Consider the following 12,675-nt stretch of genomic DNA (forward strand, 5'->3'; position numbering starts at 1 on the left):
GTGGCCACTGGAGTAGCCATCTGTGTCTTCTTCCCTCTTCTTCACTGCGGACTATCCCTGGGCTCCACGGTCCACGCGCTCCCGCACAGAGCCACCAGTGGGCTGGGGCCAGGCTGGGGGCTGGGCCTGCAGAGACAGCCGAACAGGTCCCAGTCCAGCAGCCCCCTCCTTCCTCACTCCGGAGTGCTTGGCACAGACTAGCAGAGAAGCTGACAGCAATTAAACAATTACGCAAATAATTAATTGAGTGCATTTGTCCTGAGTGCTATTAAGTAAAAGTACAGGGCTCCCAACCCATTGTTTAACAGGAGTGGCAGGGAGCTAATTTAGACCAGATACGGGTGGACTTCCCTCAGAAAGCCGCTGGGGGATCTTGATAGAGCCCACAGAGAAGAGGCAGTGGTGTAAACAGAAGCAGTATTCTGTAATTTCTTTGTTTGAGGTGTATGCTTTATGTGCCTTGTATGCGCTGTGTATTTTATGGTGTACTTTTCGATAATGATGCTATTATTATTTTTTTCTTCCCCTGAGTATTTCACCTTGCAATTTATACAGCATTTGTCAGGCTTCATCCTCTCAGGCCCCTGACCCGCCTTTTGCAGGGAGCAGCTAGGAGACTGCTCCCTGCAGCTGAAAGAGGTTCCTGGGGTCACAGGCCCGGGCCCTGTACCTACTGTGTGACCCACTCTGTCTGATTTCCAATCTTCTTGGCTGTTTAATGGGTCTGATCGGTGGTTTCCACCCACCCTTCAGGGGACCTGTGAAGTCCTGAGGCAGGCTTCCCAACAGACTTTTGCAAAATTAAAATATAAAATACAGACAATGTAGAGTTTAAAAATAACTAAAGTTATTTAAGAGAATTAACTATCTTCCATTCTAAGTAATGACTCACTTTTTTATTAAAGTACCCATTCTTTTGTGAAATAATGACATAAAATGATAAGGGGTTTTCTCTTAATGTCTTTAATGAGCAAGTAATAAAACTCCTGGATTTTAAGGCTTAGTTAATCCCAAAGATGGGGATAATTGGCCACATCCTGCTTTCAGCTTCCAGAACTTTCCTGTCAGGCAGGACTTTGGAGCCCAAACAGTGACCCCTGTCCCTCGCCCTGCAGGGTCCAGTCGCCGCTACCAGGTGAGTGCCGTGCACACCAGCAAGGCCTGCAGTGTCATCAGCAAGTACACAGCCTTCGTGCCCGTGGACGTGAGCAAGCGCCGGTACCTGCACACGGTGGTGGAGTACCCCAGCGCAGGTAAGGCCCAGGGGGGACCCTGAGGACCGTGAAGGACTGGAGAAGGGACTGGAGAAGGGGCTAAGATACAACGAGGGGTCCAAAGTGGGACCTGGAAGCAGCAAAGGCCCCCTGAAAATGGTTTGACCACCATGAGGGAAGGGATATCGGGTGTCCAATCCCACCTTTTTCCCCACCAAATGAAAATTATTTTTTCCAATAAGGGCAATGAATGTATGTGCTCCTTATAGAGAATTCCAAAATTCCGTCATCTGCTGGTTACCTTCTTGATGTGACCATCCTTCTAGATTCCTCTTGATGAATGTCTATGTGTTGAGAAATCAAGACAGATAATGTTGCATGGATCAGATCATAACATGACGTGCTATAGTTTATGAAATGCAGATATATAAAAGTCTATCCTTGAAGTGAATCTATATCCTAATTTCAGTCGCTGCGGTGTGCTCCACTGCTATACAATGCCACTTTTTAAGGGCCAGTTTGCAGACTAGGGCGAGATTCCCTAAACACACTGGGCTCAGCGTCCTCTCTCTTTCATCCACCCCTATCAGCAATGCGCTGGACTTCAGGATCCTGTCTTGTGGGAGGGGGAACCAGGACACAGGTCTCCATGACAACAATCACAGAGGGGAGAGGTGTTTCCAAGAAAACTAGGCTTTTAACTAACTAGAAAACATTGCGGCTTTTTGCACACCTCAGCAGTGACAGGATAGGGATTCTTATCCCCACACTTCAGATAGGGAAACTACAGCTCAGAGAGGTACAAATCCAGCTGAAAGAGATGGGGCCAGGTTGAAACATGGGTCTTTGTGATTCCAAAGCTCACGATGTTATCTTGGGGGAACTGAAAGCCCGAAGCCACAGTGATTCCCACCAGCCTTGGGGAAGGGACAAGGACAATACCCAGCTGACCTCTTCTCTTTATCCTCCAAGGTATCACACATCGGATGGTCAGCCCCAGGGTCCTGACCCGACAGTCGAGGGGCATACCTGCTGGCTTTGGCGGGCCCCAGAGCATGCTGGGAGAAGACTTGGCCACAGGAGATGGTACATTTCAGACCCTAAGTAAGAGTGCTTTGGGTGTGTTCAGAAACCTGAGCCCCTGAAGTGACTGCCCACTCCTGCCCAAAGCCCCAAAGGCCCCCCTGTGACTCTACTCTGGGCTTTCAGTGGTCCAGGGCAGGGCCAGGCCTCACAGACTTCCCAGGCCTACGGTGATCAGGGGACTCTGCATGGCTCAAGTCTGGCACCATTAACATGGTCTCTAGGGAGACGGAGCAGCAGGGAGTGGGGTGATGGGAGGGCCACCTACACTGCTCCTCTTCTGTGCCCTGGTGACTGTTCCCACCCTCCAGCCTCTGGGTCCTTCCAGGCTCCAAATGCCAGCAAACATGGGGCGGTGTGGGGGGATACAAGGAGCAAAAACTCAAACCCAGCTGTTTGGGTCCCACCACCTGTTTCTTCTCAGGATTCCCAACAGCGTCTTCTTGGCCCTCACATGATTTCACTGTGCCTGCAGCTTAAATATAGAGCCATAATCTGAGCTTTGTGTGACCTTGCACTGATTTACAGGATGGCTCCTGGGCATCCTGCATGCGTGCATGTCTTTTGGACTCTCTAAAGGCAGCCTAAGTGCAGACCCCTTCCTTGTGCCTCACTGGCAATGGTGAAAATGTCCCTGGGGATCCCACCTGGCCTCCAGCCCAGCCAGCCACACTTAAGAAAGTTCGATCCAAGGGATTAGGATTGGCAGGAAAAAACACTCAGGGAGGTGCTGACACCCAGAGTTTCTCTTCAAATAAAGTTCTGCCATTCCCTTGGTCCCATTGGCTTCCAGGGTCCCCGTTCTGTCCCTGAGCCACACTGAGCTTCCCAGGAATTTCCCATCCACCCTTTCCATCTTCCCAACTCAGCTCTTGGTGACCTGTGGCCTCCATCCAAATCACTCCGGTTAACCTGACCTCTAAACTGTTATTCTGCCCCATTCCCTTTCCCTTCCTAAGGAAGATGAGGACACAAAGTTTTCTTTGTGTGGGACACTGACCTAAGCAGAGTGCCTCACAAAAGCTTCTTTGATCATTCCAAATTTAAAATAAGGAAACGGGGGCTCAGAGAGGTTAAGACATTCATGAAGGTCACACAGCTATGATGGAGCCACGGCCTGATTCCAGTGTTTGGCCCTGAGGTCGTGAGGTTAAGCATCCGCCTAGCTGTGTCCTGGTTGTCTTGGTCATTCAGTCATTCTGTCTGTAGTTCACTCCTGCGCTAGGTGGTCAGGATAATGGTCTCATGTTGGCAGACAGAGACTTTGCTCATCATATTCATACATGGAAATTTTCCTGTAATTTGGACCTTCCCTTATAGTAAGTTGTCCCACTAGTCTAACCCTTGAAATGGTAAATTTAAGAATAATCACCTGAAGTATGCATTTTGAACTTAGGGTATGCAGTGATGATTCCCATCCTTCAGATGGACAAACTGAGGCTCTGAGACCTCCAACAAGTCAGTGTCATATTCTGGTGTCCATGGAGAGTTAGCATGAGCCATCTCTTCCATGAGGCAGAGACCTGGGTGGAGATGCCTAATCCTCATCCCAGCCTCCAGCCCACCCTAAAGCCCTTGATCTGTGCCTGCTTCCCTGCTGGCTCTGCAGGGATGGGTTTTATTGGGTGCTTAGCTGAGCACTAAGCACTGTGTATCATCTCATTTAATCCTTAAAAGGACTCTGAGATCAGAGTCCTTGAAACTTATAAGCAAAATAACTTGACAGGGCCCAGAGCTAGTCAGTGGGGTGTTGCGATTTGAGCTCAAGCATGGGAGGGGAGAAGGGGAGGGCCAAGAGAGCTCAGGCCTCACTGGTTTTCTATGTTGTAGCCATGGAGGAAAGGCCGACCTCGCCCTTCAGTGAGCTCCTGTCCCCCAGCCGAGAGAAGCACATGGCTTCAGAAGGTAAGCAGCGGCAGCTGGCACAGTCTCTCTTAGTGAAGTTGGTGACATTGGTCCTGGCACCAGGAGAGGGACTGAGCACCAACAGGGCTCTGAGTCCCACTGATGCCTCTAAACAGTCTTCCCAATTTAAAGATGGGGACACTGAGGCTTGAAGAGGGGAAGTGATTTACCCAATGTCGCACAGCGAGTTAGTAGCAGGCAGGTCCCCCCAAGTCCAGCTGAGGGGTCACTGAACCCCTGCACTCTGCCTAGCATCCTCCAGCAGTGTCCCCATTTGGGGATGAAAGGAGTGGATGTAAGGTTGTCAACCACCCCCATACGGGCCCTCCCAGAAGACACCAGTGACCACCTGCCAAGGACACACGGAGGCCAGTTTCTCACACATTTCACCCTTCCGTGTATGAGCTGGGTCAGAAACAGCCCTGCAGCTGGTTAGCCCAGGTCCCTAGCGACACAGGTAGTCCCTGCCTCCCCTCCCCCAAGGGCTTCTGTTCCCCCAGCTCAGTAGTGAGCAGTTCAGCGGGTCACCTGTCAGGCTTCACTCTGTCACTCTGTGGCCCTGCAGGTCCCCTGCAACCTGCAAGCCTGCCTACCAACACCTTTTCCTCCACGAAGGCCTCGGAGACGCTCTTTGGTGCCAAGTAAGTAGGATTTCCCGTGAGGCCCTGGTGCTCTGCTGGCTCCCACCTTCCCGAGGTGTCCCTCGCTGGGGAGCCAGAGACAGACAGTGCAATGTCGAAATGGGGGCCAGAGGTAACACCGTCCTCCGGCTCTCACTGCCGACCCCCTATACAGTGTAGGTTGCCTCCCACAGTTCCGTGGTTTCTTTAAACACAGATCCTCTAGGAGGAGTCTAGCACTTCCCACTACTGGCCTGGACAAGGTTACGATATCAAAAAAAGGAACAAACCCACGCCTTGTCCTGCTGCTGACAACTTGCTGATGGACATGGGGGCAGATCCGTCTTCTCTCCTGAGGCTTCCATTTCTCCAGCCACCGAAGGAGGAGGAGGGGGGCTCCCATCAGATCCTGGATCCTTCCGGGCCTGACTGTCACAGGCTTCTGGGTGGGTCCCAGGGAACCAGGATGAGGAGAGACATTGAATTCCTCCTTCACAGGCTGAATTTCAACAAGTCCAGGCTGCTGACTCGAGCAGCCAAGGGCTTCCTGGGCAAGCCGCTGGTCAAGACCGCAGAGTCCACTTCAGGAAGCCAGAGCTTTGACTATGTCCCACTGGTGAGTGCCCCAGATCTCCACCGCCCATGCTACTGGGCAGCCAGGCCTTCCTGGGGACCTGCCCCCTTGTTCCCAAAAGAAAGAGAGACCTCACTTTAAGCACAGATCCCCAGAGGGGGTCCCGGAGCTTCCCACCCAAGCTGCCAACAGGGCAGAGGGAGTTGGCATGAGTGCCCTGCCCAGGGGCCTAGAGATGGTGCTAGAAGCCAATGCTAGTATCACAAAACTTCTTTGCCATCTGCTGTCTCTCCCTTAAAAACTCCTGGGCATTTTGCATTCCCTCCACCGTCTATGTGTGTCTGTTTTTCAGTACATAAAAATAAGCCTTGAGATGACTCAAAAGTGAGTAAAATTAACACCCCAGGGACATGCTCCATGTTTAGCAAGTGGCTCTGCAGACGCCCCAGCATGCTGTGGCAGGAGAGAAGTGCAGGTCTGGAGTGGGCTTCTCCAAGTCGAGAACAAAACAGGCGAGTCCTGCAGCATCTGGGGCCTTCTGGGGCTCAGAGATCACAGAGTGCTCAGAGGAAGGACATGGCTTTCACTTCACAGGGTCATTTTGAATCCTCAGATAGCCAGGGGAATTGAGCACTCAGCAAGTATTTATGGAGTCAGGCTCAGTGCTAGACCCTAGGGAGATGTCTTTGAACTAGAGGGATGTAATCACCTGAATTCACAGTGCTGTGTCCAGTGAGACCCAGGCAAAGAACCTGACAATTCTACACTTGGGAGCTGTGAAAGGAGAGGTCCGGTTTGGAGGGGAAATGCAAGTTGACCCAGGCCTGCTATGGGGACAGTGGTAGCATCACACATGGCTGAACTAAGATCTGATGGACGAGGAATTAGAGAACAGAGGGACAGCTTGATGGCTAGAGTTTGTTTTTGAGGAGTGAGAGCCTTGACAAACAAGGCTAGGTTGTGCAAGATTTATCAATTGTGTTCTAGACTTAGGTTTTGAGAGATAACGGAAGCCGTGGAACTGAACCTCCAGAAAGAAGACGATCTATGGCTCATTGAGGTCCCTCCATGCACAGCGGAGGGATTGAGCAGGGGAAAAGAGGAGGGAGAGGCAGGGAGGCTGACGGTGGATTGCAGAGCTGTTTGGAAAGTGAGCCTGTTGGGACTTAGAAATGGATGGGTGTATCTGGATAGGATGAGAGGTGAACAGGCCAGAGTCTTCAGGATGGCCCTGGACAGCCCCCATGGACAGCCATGTTGGGCCCACCCATCCAGAGTAAGGGGTAGGTATGGAGCAAAGATTCTGAGCTGGGCTTGAAGTGTGACCCATGGGAAAAAGCTTTAGGATCGGGGACTTCTGCATGGCCTGGGGCTCTGTGGGCTGGAACGTGTGAGGCCCACTGAGGGGCTCCCCCACGCACAGGTGTCTCTGCAGCTGGCTTCCGGGGCCTTCCTGCTCAACCAAGCCTTCTGCGAGGCCATCCACATCCCCACGGAAAAGCTCATGCGGACCTCGCCTTTCTCTCCCCACCGAGCGTCATCTGCCCGCCAGCTGTGCACCGGCCCCTCACCTCAGCACCTAACCTGCAACGGCGTCTCCCTGGAGCCTCTGGCTGAGGGCAGGCCAGGCTCAGAGCCCAGGGCACTGGAGGAGCACATGGGAAAGCTGTGGGCCACGGTGGTGGCGCTGGCCTGGCTGGAACACAGCTCAGCCTCCTACTTCATTGAGTGGGAGCTGGTGGCTGCCAAGGCTAACTCGTGGCTGGAGCAGCAGGAGGTACCTGAGGGCCACACACAGGCCACACTCAAGGCTGCCGCCCGCCAGCTATTTGTGCTCCTGCGGCACTGGGATGAGAATCTGGAGTTCAATATGCTCTGCTATAACCCAAATTACGTGTAGAGGGGAAGGGGTTGGTGGTGGGGCTGGATGGGCCATTCTGGCCTGGTGAGGAACTTTTTGATGCTGTAGCCAATACACTGAATGCTAGAAAGAGCCCTGAAATGGCAGCCAGGAGGCCTGAGTGCCAGCCCAACTTTGCTACCACCTAGCTGTGCAATTGAGGTCAGTCCCTGTCGCTGTTTGAGTCTCAGCATCCTTCTCTACCAAATAAGAGGCTGGGATGAGGCAGCAGGATGAGATCTTTAAATGGTTCAAATGTTCCTTTCTGCCCAGAATTTCAGGCAACCCTGGAGTTTGATGCTTAGGCGATGGCAAATGAAAACACAGCCAAGCCTGAATTTTCTCTGGAAGAAAACCAAAAGGGGGTAGAGTAGAGACAGTCCTAATAAAAGGGCCAGTGGAACCCAGGAACTAAAGTAACCAGACTTACAAGCCTACATCTAGGCATTGAAAGACCTCCTCTTTGGATTATACTGGGGATAGGCTTTTGTCCCCAAGGAGACAGTCTTGGGTACCCCACTTCCCACTTCAAAACCAACTGGAGACCCATCCTTCCTAATACCTTCCAAAGTTACTTGAGGGCTTTTCCCTGGGCAGGGAAACTTTTTAGTCCCAGTTTTCAGATTTCTGGGACTTCCTGTCTAAGGAGAGGTGATGGGCCCAGGGAGATAGAGACCCTGAAAGCCAAAGTATTAGCTTGAAGCTTCGGTCTGTGCAGGAACAACCCAAAGAAATAGACCTGCTCACCGAAGTCAGGGAAGAGAGCAGGTGATACCTGAAATAATGTCCATACCTTCAGCAACTGGATAAAGTGGACCCCATGCACTTGTGCTGAGAAGCTAGAGAGGCACTTCCATGTGCACTGCATTCTGGGATAGTGGGGTCCCTCTCCAACCACACTACAATATCTTTGCAACAGAAAGCAATGCTTGACTGCAGTGCATTAGGAGATGTAGCTTCAGCTAGGTGGCATGACTGGTTTGGAAAAATGAAAGATCATGAAACATCAAAGCTGGGGCTTCCTTACCCCAGACCCACCACATGATACTCATAGATTGGTGGGCCCAGCCCCTCATTCCCCCATGATTGGGGATTGTCCTTGCCCTACAGACTCCTCAGAGATGGGCCTGGCCTCTAGGCTGAACTGGCATATCCCAAACCCCTCTTTGCTAGGCCTTAGCCTCTGCTCATCAAATTCCTTTCCCAAGAACAGCCCCAAGACCTTGACACGAGCCCTACAGACATCCCCATTTTGCGGATTGTAGTTGTGTAGTGGCTCTGGCACAAGTCCAAGCCTCATTAAGACTCAAAGAATGGCCAATCTACCATAGGGGCCAGAGGGAGGGAGGAGGTGCCAACGGATTTCCAGCAGGTATAAATGTGACCGGATGTGGTGCACTGGGTCTGTCCCATCCCACCTTCCTACCAACATGCAGCATCTCCCAGCAGGAGCCCTGCAGCCTTCAGTGATCCCCGCTTCACTGGCTGGCTGGGCTCCTCTGGGAGGAACCCAGCCAGCAGTCCCTGACACTATGCCACTGTGACTCCAGTGGAACAGGATGCCAGGACTTGACATCAGTGCCACCAAGGAGGACAAGAGCTCTAGGTTGCGTTACTCAAGGCCCCAAAGAGGTATTAGGACCACAGTGTCATCTCCTTGTGCTCCTCCCTCACCCCCCACTTCTTTAGCTATGTGGCCTGCAACCCTAGCTTCAGAGCAAGAATGGAGGGGGCAGTATTCACTTCCTGGTCCAACACTGATGGAAAAATGGTCACGTCATGTTCAAGTCAGAGTGCCGGGGCTCAGATCTCAGCCTTGATTAGTTTGGGCAGTGGCTTTGCTGCGCTGGGTGTCCTGGAGCCGGGGGTCTGCACACTGCTCTGACATTCCCAGACGATCTGCCTCTAAATTTCTCCCTCTTAGGAATGTGGATTTGCTCCATTTCTCCATGTGACCTTGAACAAGTCATGCATGCATGGGCCTCTTCTCCCTCTCTAACATGAATAGAGCCCCTGCCAGCTGGTCAGCCCCTTCCTCCATTTTCCCATGAGCCTGATTCTCACTCTGTAGGCCTTAGTATAGACAGTGACTAGGATTTGAGGCAGTGCAGCCCCTGCCCAGGGTGACCAGTGCATAAGCTGCTTGGACGGTGTGACCCAGAAACCCGGCGAGGTGATGGACACACCACCTCCTTCTCCAGCAAGCCCTTAGTCCGCGCCCCTTAGACGCGCCCCTGCAGCAGCAGCCGGAGTTCAGGCCAAGCTCCTCTGCCAAGCACCCAAGTGCAGAGGAACAAATCCTTTTTGGTTTCAAGTAACTCCAGAGCTGTGGAAGGACATCTAGACAAGAGACAATTTTAAGGCAACACCAGTCGTATAGAAATGATTCACGACCTCGACAATCTCCTGCCAGGATTGCCAAGCAGAGGACTGGAGAGACTCGTGAAAGAAAAGATAAGAGCCCTGGGCAACGAGCACTGTCTAGAGGCTAACGGGGTTGCACGGTCCACAGCCCATGCAAGCTGGGAAAATTTGGATTCATCTGATTTGATTTGTTAAACCAGCTCTTGTCTCCTGAGTCATACAAAGGCACACGGATGCCCTACACTGTCTGAAGACAGGCTAATGGCTGCCTTCAGTGAGAAAAAAAAAAATGAGCCAAGAATGGAGGGCCTAACTGTTGGTCCTAATCCCGTCACCAGCAGGCTGTGTGACTTCCGGCACATCCTGTGCTTCCTCTGAGGCCCTGTCTCAACTTTTGGGAGAATCACTCAATCAGCATTTCCAAGTGAGATGCGAATGAGCCACCCATGGGAAACTGTTCCCTGGCGAAGGTACGGGGAACCACGGGGAGAACAGACTTTAGGTCAGGACGTGATGTGTAGATCCAATGAGGTGACCCACGTGCAGCAAGTCCAGCCTGCTCAGTTAGAAAATGCTGGTCTAGACCTCCCTGGGGGTTCTTTGCTTGCTGTATCCAGCTACAAACTGGGGAGCACTGCTACAAACACGCTAGATGCGCTCTCTGCCCCTGTGGAGCTTGGCAAGAAGCATTTGAAGAGTCTTTCCCATGCAGCTTCTTCCCACCCGCTGGGGTTGCAGGTGGGTTTTTCCTGACAAATCATACTCCCGCCCCCCCCATCCTGTCATGCTAGATGTGGCTGCAGACTGGCACTGCCTGGATGCCATCTGCACTAAGCCACTTTATGAGCTCACAGACCCTCACAGATGGTTTGGGTACAGCTGGCTCCAATGCACTTGGTGCTGTGCAGTCAGCAGTGCACCCCGGTAGATCTAGGGGTCCCTAAAATGGGGTGCATGAGGTTTAACCTCCTACCTGGCAAAGGCACAGAGCCTTGTCTCTGAGTCTTCTCTCAGCAGAAGAGACCATCTCTGGATCGCAGGAAACCTAGGCCCTGCCCTCAGAAAAGCTCAGCATGCATTTGTAAAGAAGTCGCTTCTGTCTCCAGCCCACACCTGTGTTTCTTAGCGAGTCCCCAGCCTGCAGGCTAAAGGAATGGCATGCCCTGTGCCCCCGACCTGCACTGGCACTTGCCACAGCTAATAAATGGAGGAGCTGGTTCCAGGACCAGCCCTGCTGGGTTTTCCTCTGCTCTTCTTATGTGTGAGAAAGCAAAGGTTCCCTTCCTCCTTTCTAGCTGGTTCACCTGTCAGTTTCGGTTTCTGGAAGTTTCCTCTAAGTCCTGATCATACCCAGCTGAGCTCCACCCTTATTTGAGGGCCAGGTCTCTTCCTCTGTTGGCTACTGTTTCCCTCTTTCTTCCTTATCTAGGACTCCCAAGGTCAGGGAGTGAAGAAAAGGGTGTCCCCCCCACCTGCTAGAATTTGTGTGACAGCCCAGCACTGGCCACACCAAGTACAGTGTCTCACCACCTGCAATTTGTCATGTCTCCAAGTGACCCCAGACATAAATATATTCAACATTTTCGGTGCCCTTGGGAGGGAAAAGGAAGAAACCGCCACCCCGACAATAGACCGTATTTTTATTGCCTAAGCACTTGGGAAAGGTCTTCTTTTCCCCCTCACAGGGAGGAAAGAAGTCAACAACAGTGACAACAGCAACAAAAATATGCACATCCCACATCTGTAACATAGCACACTCCACAACGCCAATGTTAAAAATAACTGGGGCAGAGGCGTGTGTGGCATTTTGCAACTGGATAATCTGATCCATAGAGATCTGTCCCCAGGTCAGGAGCTTGGCAACAGCGCCTGACCAGGCCTCCAGCCCCCTACTGCGGAGCAACCCTGACCCCTGTGTCCAGCCTGCCCCAGGCTGCTGACAGCAGCCTGTCAACAGCACTGCTTCCCTGAGTCACCTGACAAAGCGGGGGTTTCTCCTGTCCATGCTGCAATTCTCCTTGGCTCGGGGCCAGCCGCCTTGAACTTACAGCTGCTTCCAAGGCAAAGCGCCTCATCTCAATGTGCTGACCGTGGCGATGTGCGTGGTATAGTTTAACTATTTGCCCGGGTGGCTTTGGCTCAAGTGGCATGGCCGGTGCTTGTCTCTGTCAGAGCCTCAAGTGCCTATAACGTGCTGTCCTGTCCCTTCACCTGCACACAGTAATGTCCCTACAGTGCCTGTGACACTTCTTGTTCTTGGAGTATATACATCACCTTCTTGTCCGGTGACCAATTATGTAGATGTTGTGGAGGGCCAGGTCATTACCTGTCTAATGCCCATGATCCTTTGCGAACCCTGCCCTTGGGCTGTTTGTGTCTGTTCTCAAAGGAATGGCTTCTTTGTATATGGTGGCTGCAGTTCTCCTTTGAGCTCATAAAAAAACTGTCAACATGGCAAAACTATACTTGTGTCTGCTCTTTTGTTCTCAAAGTCCATTTATACCTGGCTTTCAGTGATTCAGGGATATATTTGCCTTGCTTAGTGAGTCACACCTGTCTTGGTTTGGGTGGTCAACTGTCCCAATTTGTCTGAAACTAAGACAGATTGCTACAGTGTGGGATTTCAGCTTTAAAACTGGGACAGTCCTGATCACAGTGGTGTCTCAAGCAGAGCCTGAGATAGAGATTCAGTGAACATGCTTGGGAGATCCCAGGAAATACCCTTAGAGAAATAAGGGATAAAATGGAGACAGTAAAGGAAATGTTGCTGCTAGGGTGTCAGTGAATGAATGGGGTGTGTAGATACCAAATCCACTCAGCCATTCATTGGAGCCACTCTGGGGCACCCGTCCCTGCTGGTCTACCTCAAGTGCCCTTGCTAAGCAGGTTCCTGTAGCCAGAGAAAGCCACGAGGCAAACACACACAGGTCCTGGCAAAAGGACAGCATGACACAATGTCTAACGTGATTCCCCTCATCCCCTGCTCCTCCTCCACACAAATAACAAAAGACAAAC

The 12,675-nt window shown here is 51.9% G+C and overlaps 1 protein-coding gene across 4 annotated transcripts in view; it reads left to right on the forward strand.

Moving 5' to 3' along the window:
- The window catches only part of Vwa5b1 (von Willebrand factor A domain containing 5B1), a 55,645-nt gene extending 43,525 nt beyond the window's left edge, over window positions 1-12,120 (forward strand). For 3 of the 4 annotated variants that reach the window (XM_063235659.1, XM_063235660.1, XM_063235662.1), the window contains 6 exons: window positions 1,116-1,253; window positions 2,187-2,318; window positions 4,128-4,202; window positions 4,768-4,843; window positions 5,321-5,438; window positions 6,820-12,120. In XM_063235659.1, coding sequence (XP_063091729.1) covers window positions 1,116-1,253; window positions 2,187-2,318; window positions 4,128-4,202; window positions 4,768-4,843; window positions 5,321-5,438; window positions 6,820-7,296 — 1,016 coding nt within the window. In that variant the 3' untranslated portion in view covers window positions 7,297-12,120. The remainder of the gene's footprint in view (window positions 1-1,115; window positions 1,254-2,186; window positions 2,319-4,127; window positions 4,203-4,767; window positions 4,844-5,320; window positions 5,439-6,819) is intronic. The other variant, XM_013154167.3, reaches the window with a different exon arrangement.
- The last annotated feature ends 555 nt before the right edge of the window (window positions 12,121-12,675 follow it).

This window comes from Cavia porcellus, unplaced genomic scaffold, assembly GCF_034190915.1.
Source record: "Cavia porcellus strain 051 isolate PalLab524CR breed Dunkin Hartley unplaced genomic scaffold, mCavPor4.1 scaffold_25, whole genome shotgun sequence".
NCBI lineage: Eukaryota > Metazoa > Chordata > Mammalia > Rodentia > Caviidae > Cavia > Cavia porcellus.